General features: G+C 47.0%; 1 protein-coding gene across 3 annotated transcripts in view; it reads left to right on the top strand.

The window, feature by feature from the left end:
- The first annotated feature begins 444 nt into the window (after window positions 1-444).
- jag1a (jagged canonical Notch ligand 1a) overlaps window positions 445-12,881 on the top strand; it is a 33,817-nt gene continuing 21,380 nt past the window's right edge. For 2 of the 3 annotated variants that reach the window (XM_084441060.1, XM_084441059.1), the window contains exons 1-5: window positions 445-1,374; window positions 1,755-2,057; window positions 8,577-8,634; window positions 10,911-11,168; window positions 12,221-12,281. In XM_084441060.1, coding sequence (XP_084297186.1) covers window positions 1,300-1,374; window positions 1,755-2,057; window positions 8,577-8,634; window positions 10,911-11,168; window positions 12,221-12,281 — 755 coding nt within the window. In that variant the 5' untranslated portion in view covers window positions 445-1,299. Of the gene's footprint in view, window positions 1,375-1,444; window positions 2,058-8,576; window positions 8,635-10,910; window positions 11,169-12,220; window positions 12,282-12,881 lie in introns of those variants that run through there. The other variant, XM_084441061.1, reaches the window with a different exon arrangement.

Genomic DNA, 12,881 nt, shown 5'->3' with positions numbered 1-12,881 from the left:
TGTTCTAATTTGAGAATAAAGACTTGGGGTACCTTTGTCCCCTGTTGCAGAGTCTCTATTTCATAAGGGTACAACTCCCCTACCCCCCCCCCCCCCCCCCGCCCCCCCCAACACCATTCAATCCACTCCCCATTTTGTGATTCTTTTCAAAGCTCAAATTTGGGACGGGGTAGTGACTTTGCGAGAGAGAAAAAAGGTCTCTCCTAATAGGTGGACTGTTCATCTCGTACCATGATAGAACCAGGCCCTCCTTCTGCTTTTTCAATCAGGATCTGTGGCACTGCGACAGCACCCAAATCTACTGTTAGTTCTTGGCAGCTGTTGGTTTGGGATCTGGGGATATGGCTAGTGGTCTTTGTTGAGGGTTCCTCACAATGGCCGTCCAGCATAAGTCAGCTATTGGGGTATCTGGAAATAATACAATATTAATGTGGATCGTCTGGGCTGAGCGAATACCTCAGGAAATAGGCATGTTTCGTGTCTAACTAGACAATGTGTTCGAATGATGATGGTGATAATAGCACATCATCATCAGGTGGCTTTTTTTCCTCACAAATGTTTAAGGAATTTGTTGGGTATAGGCTTACATAACTCAGGCACATCAAAATATCTATATGCCTTCTTTATTTGTGATAAGTCTTAAAGAAGTAGTAAACGCAATACAATGCACATACACCTTGCTCAGCTGTCTGCCAATGTTGAGCATTAAATAAGATATTTTACACATATTGATAAAACCTTTTTCTGGGGACAGGTTTAAATAAGAGAGTGCTTTGTTAGTCACCAGGTACAGTTTCCACTTACAATTAAGAACCAAACGCTAAAAATGTGTGCGTGTGTGTTTTGTTGACTCATTTGAAAGTACCATCCACGTGTGATGGCACTTACACAGTTGCCTGAGAAATCACTGTAAACGCTGGTCGCACGACATGCATATGCAGGAGAGGCGGGGTTTCCAGCCCCAGGACCTCTCCCACTAATGAATATTAAGAAGTTGCCCCGCCCCCCGATCCGCTAAACTTGGCTGTAAAGCTGGAACAGTCATTCGGCCACAGACGGCGCTTTCTTAGCTCGTGGGTATTGTCGTATAAGATATAAAGAAAAAGGACAACAACAATAGTCGTTAGGACAAAAGAGAGGGAGAGAAGGGGGCAGGCCACTTTGCATTGGAAATCTATGCTCTTTTGAAAAGGTGTTGTTCTCCACTCGTGCATGTTCAAATCGGAGGAGTATATAGCTGGAGCCGAGGGTCGGCCGGACTTTTAGTTTCGCAGCAGACGGTACCATCAGACAGGAGGCATGATTTTGAGACGGAGTTCATTATTTGGTGCTGCCTTTTCTATACATGTCTTATTGCAATGCATATGGATTAAGGTACGTGGATTTATCAACAGCTACTTGTCTGTTCCACAACTGCATGATGCCCTTTTCAAAAACATTTAGAAGGTTTAGATTTTGGATGAGGATACTAGCCTATAACGTTACAAAGGTAAACTTGAGCTGTCCTAATGGCTTAGGCTATACCATTTTTCAATTCAGTGCTGTAGCCTAGCCCAGTGCCAAATGTTGTTTAATCATGTTTGTGCAGCCACACATGTTTTAGCCCATGTTAGGTACAACTGTTATGGTGCACATTTCATTTCAGCTCATTTGCATAACCTGGTCCTGTTGACACAGATTCTGTTCACATGTCAATAAATACAATTAACATTGGCCCTACCTGACTAACGGACCCAAACTTTATCTCCAAACAGGTGTCTTTGGGATCAGGACACTTCGAGTTGCAAATCCTATCTATGCAGAACGTGAACGGCGAGCTGCAGACGGGCGCGTGCTGCGATGGGGCTCGGAATGCCGCTGATCGCAAGTGCACGAGGGACGAGTGCGATACCTATTTCAGAGTGTGTTTGAAGGAGTATCAGTTAAAGGTCTATTCGGCGGGCCCTTGCAGCTTCGGGACGTCGTCTACTCCTGTAGTTGGTGGGAATACTTTTTCTTTGCGGAGCCCGAAGAGTGACAAGTCCAGGATTGTATTACCCTTCAGCTTTGCTTGGCCGGTGAGTTGATTGCGTCGTTTTCCAAAGTTCTGTTTTTGTAACGTCATGTTCTCCCTCTCGCGCGTGCTGAGTTGTCTTGTACCATAGGTGGGCTGCACCAATCAAGGGCAATTATTGTTAAATTACATAATAATGTAGGGTTAAATTACATATTTCTCATTGCAATTGTGTGACTCAATTCATATGCTCCAAAAATCTTGTCAGCAGTTAGCGTTTTGAAATAGGGAAATTTCTCCACAAATGGAAACGTCATAAGAGTTTTCAAGAACTCAGCTTCTCTGTTCCAGAACTTGATTTGACATGACGCTCCAGAACTGTAAGCACGGGACTGTCTTCACGAGAGAGCCCGTTGCTGAGCGTCAGACAATGGCTTCTGCAAGAATAGGCAATAAAACAGCTGGTTATCTCCCCGTGAAGCGCGTTTACACACAATGCTCTCAGGAAGCTGCAGTGGCACTATAGTCAATGAACTCAAACTCGAATTCGAAATGAATGGTTTAGTGTAGATTTGACTTAAAACATGTTTTTGGTTAATTTATCTGCCATGCGCACTGTTTAGATAAGAAGAACGAAGACCAGCACCAGACCAGAAGCAACCAAAATTTTCTCTGTGAGGCTTAAATTTGAACCCGGTCAGATTTTCAGACCCCGTTCCAGTATAACTACTTGTAATATTAGACTGCATACTTCTGTCCTGTCAATAACACAACCAAGAAATACCAGGAAGGGGTTAACAAAGGAAATCAGACATGGAAAACCGAATTGGCTTTCAAAACATTTGGCCTCATTGGTTTACATACAAGACCACTTGTTAGTACATTTTTGCCTAATCACCTGCAATTGGTTTGTCTGGAACTTTGCGAGTGAGGGGAGGGGGGGGGGGGGGGGGGTGCGTGCGCCAGAGCACAAATGGGACGAAGTGATTGGATGTTTAGGGACGTTGCTAGGCAACGGGTCTCCCACAGGGAGAAAGGGGACTGCGGGTGAGAGGAGGAGGAGGAGGAGGAGGAGGAGGGCACCTGCAGGGGGCGATGTAGAAGGAAGCAGCAGCTTTTCTTCTCTGCCTCCCTTTGCTTGTGGCCGCCATTTAAAACGATAGCTGGTGCTTGATGACGAGAAGGTGTGTTAGGGAGCGATGGATGTGTGGTGACTAAATACACTAGAATTCAATGAGTTACAGATTGTGTGTGGGTGTGTGAAGAACAGGGCCATGGAGAGTTTAGAGGGGAAAAAATGTGTATATATCTACAATTTAGGGCTTACACATCTTGTTCTTTTCACAGAAGCCCTGTTAAATTGTTGGAGAAAAATATCTATCAGAAAAAAAACTTTTGAGGACAATTGTTCTATAGGACAGAAAGTCTGCATGTAGGACCTGGAATGGCAATGCATGGAGGCAGCTGATATCGCCCGACTCACAAAGGTTTTGGGCGTCATACTTTCGCCCCTGACCTTAAAACACGACCAAGTATAAAGGCCTCTTGTCTCTGCTTGGTCTTTGTGAACCTGGGTGGCTGCGCTTGACTGGACCCAAGACATTCCATCTTTTTAAACCTGCCACCATGGTAACTGGCATGCTAAATGAAGCCATCATCGTGCCTTCGCCGGACTTAGCAGGCTAGACTTTTTTCTTTCTCGTAACATCTTGCGATTTAACTTTGCCCCCCCCCCCCCCCCCCCCCCCCCCTCCTCTCTCTCTCTCTCTGGTCTCTCTCTCAGAAAATTTCACATGCAACAGTCATGCCCAGGTCATTTATATTGCTTAGTTTGGTCTCTCTCTCTCCCCCTCTCTCCGTCTGCTCCAGACAGACAGAGGCAGTGACAGCTTATATTAACCGGGAGGGGTGATGGAGTGGGATCGACACAATAGCTTTGGCCCCGGCCGGGCCACGCCGAGGATTATGGGACATAATGGGGGGCGGGCGGGGATAATGTGGCTACGGGAGAGGCAACAGGAAACAGCGGGTGGACTTAGCGGAGCCAGGTTAGCGAGCGCCTCCGCTTGCCGCCAACGAACCCCCCTCTCGTGCGGCGTTGTGCTGAAGTTGCCATTATCTGTGAAGTGGTTGCAAACATCCAGGCCGTACCAACTCACGTAATGGGGGTTGTTATCATATCCAACCCCAGAAGCCCCAGAGGCTGGCTTGGCTGGCTGGTTGTTTGGGCCCCCGCGGTCAAACAGTGGGCTAGAGTTCAACGGGAGGATCTCTCCTACTCTCTCTCCTACTCTCTCCCTCTATCTTTATGGCCGTTGCGAACGCCTCGTCTGTCTCCCGTCAGATCTTCTGTGTAGGGCTGGGTATCGATTTGAATTTCAAGAATCGATTCGATTCCGATTCACAAGGTTCAGAATCGATTATCACGATTCAATTAGATTCGATTCGACTCAATATCGATTCGGTTAGTGTTACTAAAACCTTTTCTTTTTTTTTAGCTGTAACCTTAATTACATGACTGCCAAGTTATGCAACACATCAATACTAGGGCTGGGTATCGATACTGATTCCCAAAAATGAATGAATCATTGAATTAATTAATGAACTATTCATTCCTTCATTTATTCATTAAATAAAAGATCGATTTTGGGATTCATGAATCGATTCTGAATCATTTGATTCAGACTCGATTTAGAATCGATTAATCGATTTTTTTAACCCAGCCCTAGGGGGAATGCTCTGTAGAGAAGTGTGAGAGAGAGAAGTATAATGTTTGGCGTGAGAAAGATGCACAGAAGGTCAGTCAGCGTTCACTGGGGCTGATAATCACAAGTGAGTGATGGGGTGAAAGTTACGAAACCCTGCATGGGTATACTTTCTCTTCTCATCTGCAAGAGTGCAATATTGTGAGTGAGCACTATGGGACTCATCCACAAATAACTTATAAAGTTTCTTCTTAGATTTGTTCTCACAAACATTTGTAAGAACTGTCCTAAGAAAAGTCTCCGTCAGAGTCATGGACATTGTAAACCGCAGAATTGTTCACAGTTGTGCTCTCCTGATGATGGATTTGTTTCGTAAATTGAAAGCATGTTCTCATGCACCTGAATTAGCATAGGTAGCCAGCTCCATATTAGGGCTCCATATTAGGGTTATAAGGGCATGTCTGAAGTCCACAGTATGAATACCGGCCAATTGAGCCATCGACTCGCTAGCTTTTTGACAGCGTAACTGGCTTGTATGCGGGTTGGCAACTGGCAAGTCAGAGGCCCCGAGTTTGAATCGAATCAGCAAAAGAACTTTCATGGGTCTGGCGTTGAGACTAGCTACAACCTGTTTTGGCTATTAGTGTATTGAGTGATGCTGTGTTGGGGAGGAAGGGACAGTAGAGTGAGTGATGGCGTCTGATATGATTAAATGAAGTGACTGCATCTGTGTCTTGGAGATTGGAGTGGTATTGAAAAGTATCGGAGTGGGGTTGTGGTGTCTCGGGGGGGGTTAAACTGCCTGCTTAACAATGCAGATTTTAGAGATGTGCACAACTCACATTTTTCATGGTCGATTAATCGTATATCATATATAATAAATAAAGGCTTGTTTATTTGAATGAAAAAAAGTAAAGACTACAATTTCATTGATTTTGACACTAATTTCCACGCGTTACAATCAATATAGCGCTACATAACTGTTGATGTGTGACATTAGTTCTGTTCACTTAAACACGTCTTTTAATTATTTTTTTGATTTGAATGGGGGAAAAAATTACGACCACAATTTAAAAATCGACATTGTCGGTCATGAACGATTAATTGATTAATTGGAACCCACCCCTAGCAGATTTGCGTGCAAAATAGGAGCCTTTCAGCCAGGCTTCAGCCCTGCAAGGCACACTAGCTATGAGAGCGAATGCTGCTAGCTAACGGTGGCTAGCTAACCCATCAGCTAGCAGACTAGCACGAGATGCTAACAACTCCGTAACTGGTGTGCTCTCTCTCTCTCTTGCTCGCAAAAAAATATGCAAAAATTTGTGCACGATTATTTCCCTCATGTACGCAGACGTCGGGCCTGACAGGCTTTCTGGTGGAAACCCTGTGCTTGTAATGCCTTCATGTTCAGTCACTTTCTACTTCTGGAGGGGGGGGGGCATTCATTTATGTTAGCCTAGATTTATGTTAGCCTAGCTGTTGTGCAATTCTTGAAGTAGGAACTAGGCAGCTTATCACAATATCAATCTCCTCGGCTGAGGCCATTGTGAGCCTGTATAGCAAAACAGCAACTCACCTTGCCACCCCCCTTTCCTTTCTGGACTTGCCCAGACTTGTCGGCTTGTTTCACTTGCTTTTGAACTATTTTCCCACACTTATCTCCAAGCCAGCGAAAGCAGCTGCTGGTTGCGCCTCCTCCACCAAAACTCGGTATGGGAAGTGTGTAGTTAGGCCCTGTTCCAACCAAACCAGATACTACAGTGAGTGATTACATAGTTAGGAGAAGCACACGCCCTGGGAAGAGAAATGTAATGTCTTAATCTTAAGGCAACATCTTATTTTTATTACTTGCTTGTGTTCGGGACTATTGCCAAACACTACGGTTAGGGTCCAGATGTTTTCCTTACCGTTTGACCTGATCTCAGGACAAACACCAGAACTTTGGTGCACGGCCCAGAGTTGAAACTGGCTGAGTTATTGTTCAGGTTAAATATTTAGCCCTGATTACAGTACGGGTACAACAACTGTGGCCACCCTCATGGCAGTTAGATGGTTGATCATGATTCCCGAAACAGAGAATCTGCATCACTGAGCTCTTTTCCTGAGTGGTTCGTACATATCTCTACGTCCTCCGGGTTGCCTGGAGGCACAACTGGCAATTAAGACTTCCACAGACGTATAGACTGGCGGTTAGTGGATTGGGGTATTGCTACACCTCGTCTATGTCAGCCAAACAACCAGCGCTGTGTCTGTCCCAGTAGGACGAAGCGGCTAGGCCGCATGAGCCCGACACAAGAGGGCCGGGCAAGGCTCCAGAGGGGAGAGAGGGATGGAGTGTGGGGGGAGATGTTGGAGAGCGAAAGGGAGCGCAGCACGGAGGGCGGGTGTTTGTCTCCCTTATATACCCTCATTTATCAGCCACCCCCCCCTTGTCCTCGTATTTTTGGAGCTTCATTGACACGTGTTCCGAGGCAGGCTTGTGTGAATGTTGGCGAGTGGGTGTCGCGAGTGGAGAGAGAGAGAGAGAGCGGTGAGAGGGCCATGCCCTCGGACTGGAGCCAAACGTGGAGACATCAGAATACACACACACACACACATAGGGTAGGCTACAGAAAAACACCATGATACATCTACATGCGTTCATCCATCCACAGAAAATCGGACGGTTTTGAACTCTTTAGAAATGTGCACCCTCTCGTGCACAGGCACACACACGCACGCACACACACGCGCGCACAAGCACACACACCTCCCTCTCCTCCAGCAGCCCGCCATGGCTCTCCGCTGGTCGTTATCCGATCCCGGTGAGAGCGACAGTGGCCTTAAGAGAGACAAAGAGTTTCAAAGAGGTGCCGAAATAATGGACCCCTATCTCCACACACACACACACGCACGCTCACACTCTCTCTCACTCACTCACTCACACACTCACATACACTCACACTCACTCACTCACTCACTCTCACACTCACTCACTCACACTCACTCACACACTCACTCTCACACACCAACACACGCACACACACACACACACACACTCTCTAATCCATGCATGCATGCAGAGAAGGGGGAAGAAAACACACGGGCGAGAGAAGAAAGTGAGTGAGCGAGCGGGGGAAATGCAAATGGCAGCCCAGGATGTTTTTAAACAATGCCCGCGGTTTGCTCTCTTTATCGCCATCCTTGATCTCTCCATCCGGGGGAAGAGAGCTGTGTGTTTGTTTTGGGGTGGCCCGGTGTGATCAGCTTAGCCCGCCCGGATCAGAGGGACTAGCGCCTCGGGGGAGGATAGCGGCTCGCTAATCGGCAGCATATGGAAAATGGCCAGCGGAGGCAGAGTTAAACGGCGTCAAACCCACTTGCGCGAATGCGGCGTGTGTGTATACACCTCTCGTTCATGTAGATTGGACGGAAATGGTTATGTTCATGCTGTGTTCTCTGAAGTTTTGCCAATTAGTTTTGCTGTGTAAGTCAACCAATGGATGCACCCCTTTTGACTTGTGTGTATGTCATTGTGTGTATGTCACTGTGTGTAGCTGAATACTGAAAAACAATAACAGCAAAGGAAACTTGGAGGAAAGCTAGCATGGTGACATGTAGCCTAATGATAATGTTAACAAAATTCAAGGAAAACCTGATTACCTCAAGCACTGTTTTCTCTCTGAAAATACAGGATTTTTTTTTGCAGCATGCCACAGGCTTCCCTCCCAAAACGGGGATGAGAGATATTATCCCGAGTGCTGATAGGAATCTTAAATATAGTGAGGAGGGTTGGCCTAGCCGAGGTGACGGGGTTAAAGCAGCTGTGACCTTTTAACCTGACCTTTCTCTCTTATCTCTCTCTACCTACAACCCCCGCCCCCCCCCCCCTCCCACAGAGGTCCTATACGTTGATCGTGGAGGCCTTGGACTTCAACAACGGCTCTTCCGTGGGCAGTGAGTATCCCGGCTACCCCCTCTCTCTCTCCGCTCCATCTGGCTTCGCCACGCAAAAATAACACGACTCCTGGCCTGGAAAGCCCTGGTCCTAGCCCAGAAAAAAAAAACAGTCTGTAAACTGTTTTTAATGCCTCCGAGGTGGGCTTCTTTGGGGCAGGATGATGGGGTGACTGCTACGAGGAAAACAGCTCCCAACTGTCCTAAAACCGAGATTTGCTGTGAGAGAAGAAAAATAAGTGATGAGATGGAAATGGAAGATGAGAAAGAGATCTGAAGAGGTAGAATGTGGAGTTGGAGACGGAGGGATGAGGGAGTCTTCTCTTCCTTGTAAAAATGTTTTTAAAAGCTTGATGGCTAATGGCAGGTGCAAGGCAGGGTCATTCCAACATTCGGTGTGTATAAATGCGTGTGTGTGTGGGGGTGGGGGGGGGTCAACACAAGTCCCATCAAACGAAAAGCTTCTTTGATAGCATTGGTTCAAGCTGCAGACCAAATCGGATAGAAAACTAGGGAGATGTGAAACTAGGAAGATGTTTCACAACGACCCTCTCTTGCCCAGTACCCTCAAAAATTATTGATATGGGCATCTAGGTATAGAACAACACAGCGGCCCCATTCAGAAAAGAGGAGTGGTAGTGTAGACAAGTTAGGAGAGAGAGCAGGCCCAGGCTGAGCCTTGTTTGTTTTCAGCCGGACCATTAGGCGGTCAGTGGTAGCATTGGCTGCGTGTTGCATTTGGCAGCCCTCAGGGAGCCATTATAGGCTCAGTGTGAAGTCAGCCTCAGGGTAGTTTGACCCCTGTCCAGGTGGGCTTTGGGCAGGAGAGGGGGAGAGCTAGGAGGTCAGCCTAGCCAAGTACTGAACTGTACTTTTCTGCCAAATGAAGCCAGACTGCCATTGGTTAGCGTGAGGCTGAAGACTTTATTTATTTTAGCCCCCCTGCTCACATGTACACAAACATAACTAGTCAGATCAATGACGATGGCTGCCAAGGAAGAGGGCCAGATGAGGACAGTCCAAATATTGACCCCTTCAACTTAGCGTCAACAAGTGCCACTGGGCACGTGGCCAGTAATGAGTAGACTCATTAGTCGGCTACCATGGTAACGGTCGTACTAACGCTAACCCAATACCACAGCTATGGCTAACGCTAAGCTAATACCTGAAAATGTTGCTTCAATGTGCTTTGGCCACGAATTGGGTAAATAAAGCGCTGTCAAGCTGGTGTTACCTTGACTACTCTAGCAGTATTCACCACTGACCTGAGAGGTTTAAATATTTGGTCAGATCTTGGGAGGCGGTACAGTATGAGTTTCTTTGAGGCTAGCAATATTTTTGAATCTGCTACGTCAGCGCTATTTCTCGCACCGTTTAGCTCAGGGCTTTTCCTGTTTAATGTGACGGGTCACAGTTTGCTTCCAGGTCGGTTCCGCTTTTTCGCCTCAGGGCTCCGGGTTCATTTTGTCCGTTATTTGGCGAATACCCTCTGGTTCCAGCCTCAGGTAGAGAGAGGGCGACACCTCACTCAGACCACACTTTGCAACCCTCCGGTGAAATACCACAGTCAAGCTCAGGATTCTAAAATGGGTCTGAAATATCAGTACGGCTGGCCCCTGCTACTACAACTAGCACTATCCCAACAAAAGACCAACCCACCTCTCAAAAACCCAGTAAATAAACCCAGGAGCGTACTTTTTTGTTTGCTTTTGAGTTCCCTCACCAAAGCTTGCAGACGGCGAGCTGAATTCCAACGGGAAGACGTTTGACAGTTGTGTTTTGAAATATTAAGGGTGGTACAGTACAAGGTGGCGTTGGAGCTCAGTCTTTTCATTTGAGCACTGTAGGACTCATTTGTGGAAAATGTGATCTGGAAAGTGTGCAGCTGGTGCCCTCACAGTGTGCCAGGGCAACGCTGGGAAATGCCCAGTGCTGCTTGGGTGGTGACCCTGACCGAGTTGGTGTTTGTTTGGGTGCGATGGCACAGAGGAAGACAATGTGGGCAGATGATTGCCACGTCTGGGCATCAGAGTGTGCGATGACGGCATCTCATTGTGATTTTTGGCGCCAGTGGACAAGGATGACTCTGTGGGCATTTAAATAGGCTTCATGCTCTAACAAATAAAACCTTTGATCTTTTTTCTCACGTTTGTATTGGTCTGTTCACCCCTTCACACACAAGAGATGCATGTATGCTTTCCTTTTACATTAAACATTTTTCATATGATCGTTTCCATAATACAACCACGCGATGCGATGTGTGTGCTCCTCGGCAGACGCGGGAGGTGCGGTGATCGAGAGAGCCATCCAGTCGGGTATGATCAACCCCAGTCGGCTGTGGCAGAACCTGAAGCACGACGGGCCCATCGCCCAGTTCCAGTACCAGATCCGCGTCAGCTGCGACGAGCACTACTACGGCTTCGGCTGCAACAAGTTCTGCCGGCCGCGCGACGACTTCTTCGGCCACTACGACTGCGACCACAACGGCAACAAGACCTGTCTGGAGGGCTGGTCAGGACCAGAATGCAACACTGGTAAGGGAAGTGGGTCTAAACTGCACCTTTGGCCATTGTTGCTTTATTCTTAGTACTTCTTATAGCTTTCAACTGACGTATTAATCTAATAGCACAATTAGTTTGCAAATATTGTCTTTGAAATTGAGAGTTTAACATGTTTTTTGAATGATTTTTCACGGTGCCCACCCACATCCATTGTATGACCAAAACAGTGGTAGAGCAATTATCAGACTTTCTCAAAAGTGCTAGTTTTGTCAACTTTTTGATCTGAACCATTGTATATGATCATAAGTAACCTTAAAACGGGGCTAAACATGATTTTTCCCTTTACTACTCCTTTAAGCTCAAGCTCAATAAACAGATCATATTTTACCGTTATTTCTCCCATTCATCTGGGACATAGAAATCTTCCAGGACACGTGGACCAGCATACAGCGGAAACGCTGGTTTCTATACAGGGCTTAAGTGTTAGCCTGGTAGCATTTGCTATTCAAATCAAGCCAAGACCCTCCCTTTAGCTAGCTTAGGAAACAACATACCATAGTAAGTCAACTGTGTCTTAGATGAAGCAGATCAGAGAGAAAATTAGTATGATATGAGGGCTGTGGGGGTGGGGGGGTCAAGCTGGCTTCTTCACCCGTCGCCCGCTGACAGAGGTCTTAGTGCAGCAGATTCTGGCGCGAGCGGCGGCTTGTACAAATAGTTAGCGTTGCCATTTGGAATTTTCTGTTGCAATGTGCTAGCGAAGCCCCCCCCCCCCCCCCCCCCCCCACCACCACCCTTAGGGCATGTATCCTCCGGCAGGGGAGCGATGGCAGGACCCGGATAAGTCTTGGATTTTGTAGGATTACAGGCCCAGTTGGAGATTAGGACATTCCCACGAGTTTGGGTATGAGATAGTGGAGGGGGGCAGAGGGCTGAGGGGGGGATGACGTCATCGTGCTGACTCCTGGATCTCTCTCCCTAACTTTCTCTCCCACGTTCTCCCTCTCTCGCTGACTCACTTTCATCATATTATTGTTGTCTAAACCTCCACTAATTCTGCCTTTTTGCCTTTTTCGTACACACAGCCATCTGCAGGCAGGGGTGCAGCACTGAACATGGATACTGCAAAGTGCCTGGAGAATGCAAGTAAGCACCTTTACCCGTGACTGATATTGTTACCTGAGGTAACCTAAGTAAGACTCAAAGAAGGTAAAACAGACTCGCCGAAATGGAAAAATGATGCAGACGCAGGCTCACCTTATTTGAGTCTCAGGTGACCCTTTACCCTTTACAATTTAACTTGCATTAAATTGCTCCTGAGGGGAGCAAATAAAAGTTTTTATTTTTAATTGAATTTAATATAGGCCTTAGACGGCCTGTATGGAACCACCTCTCCTCCACTCCATTCCACGTCCTCAGCTGCTGTTTAGAAAGGTTTTGCATGTTTTGGGAAGGTGCGTGTGGTGTGCCTGTGTGTGTGTGGGTGGGGGGGTTATTTTGACCCTCCTCGACCCCTTTTTGCATGCGCCGGAGTGCTGGGAGCTTAATGGTGGGGGTGGTGGAATCTGGCCTGGTCCTCCTTTCTCTGTCGTCCTCTGCCCCCCCCCCCCCCCCTGCTGTGCCATGCTTTGGGCTAGCCTTTAGCGTCTCTAGCACAAAACAATAGGAACCAGAGCTAGGGTCTGTTAGTCTGTTGGCATTGTAGAGGATCTTTATCTATCTCAAACATTTGAAATAACTGGCAAA

Source organism: Borostomias antarcticus (assembly GCF_949987555.1).
Source record: "Borostomias antarcticus genome assembly, chromosome: 7".
NCBI lineage: Eukaryota > Metazoa > Chordata > Actinopteri > Stomiiformes > Stomiidae > Borostomias > Borostomias antarcticus.
The sequence above is the reverse complement of the archived record's forward strand: the minus strand, read 5'-3'. Positions and strand labels throughout refer to the sequence as shown.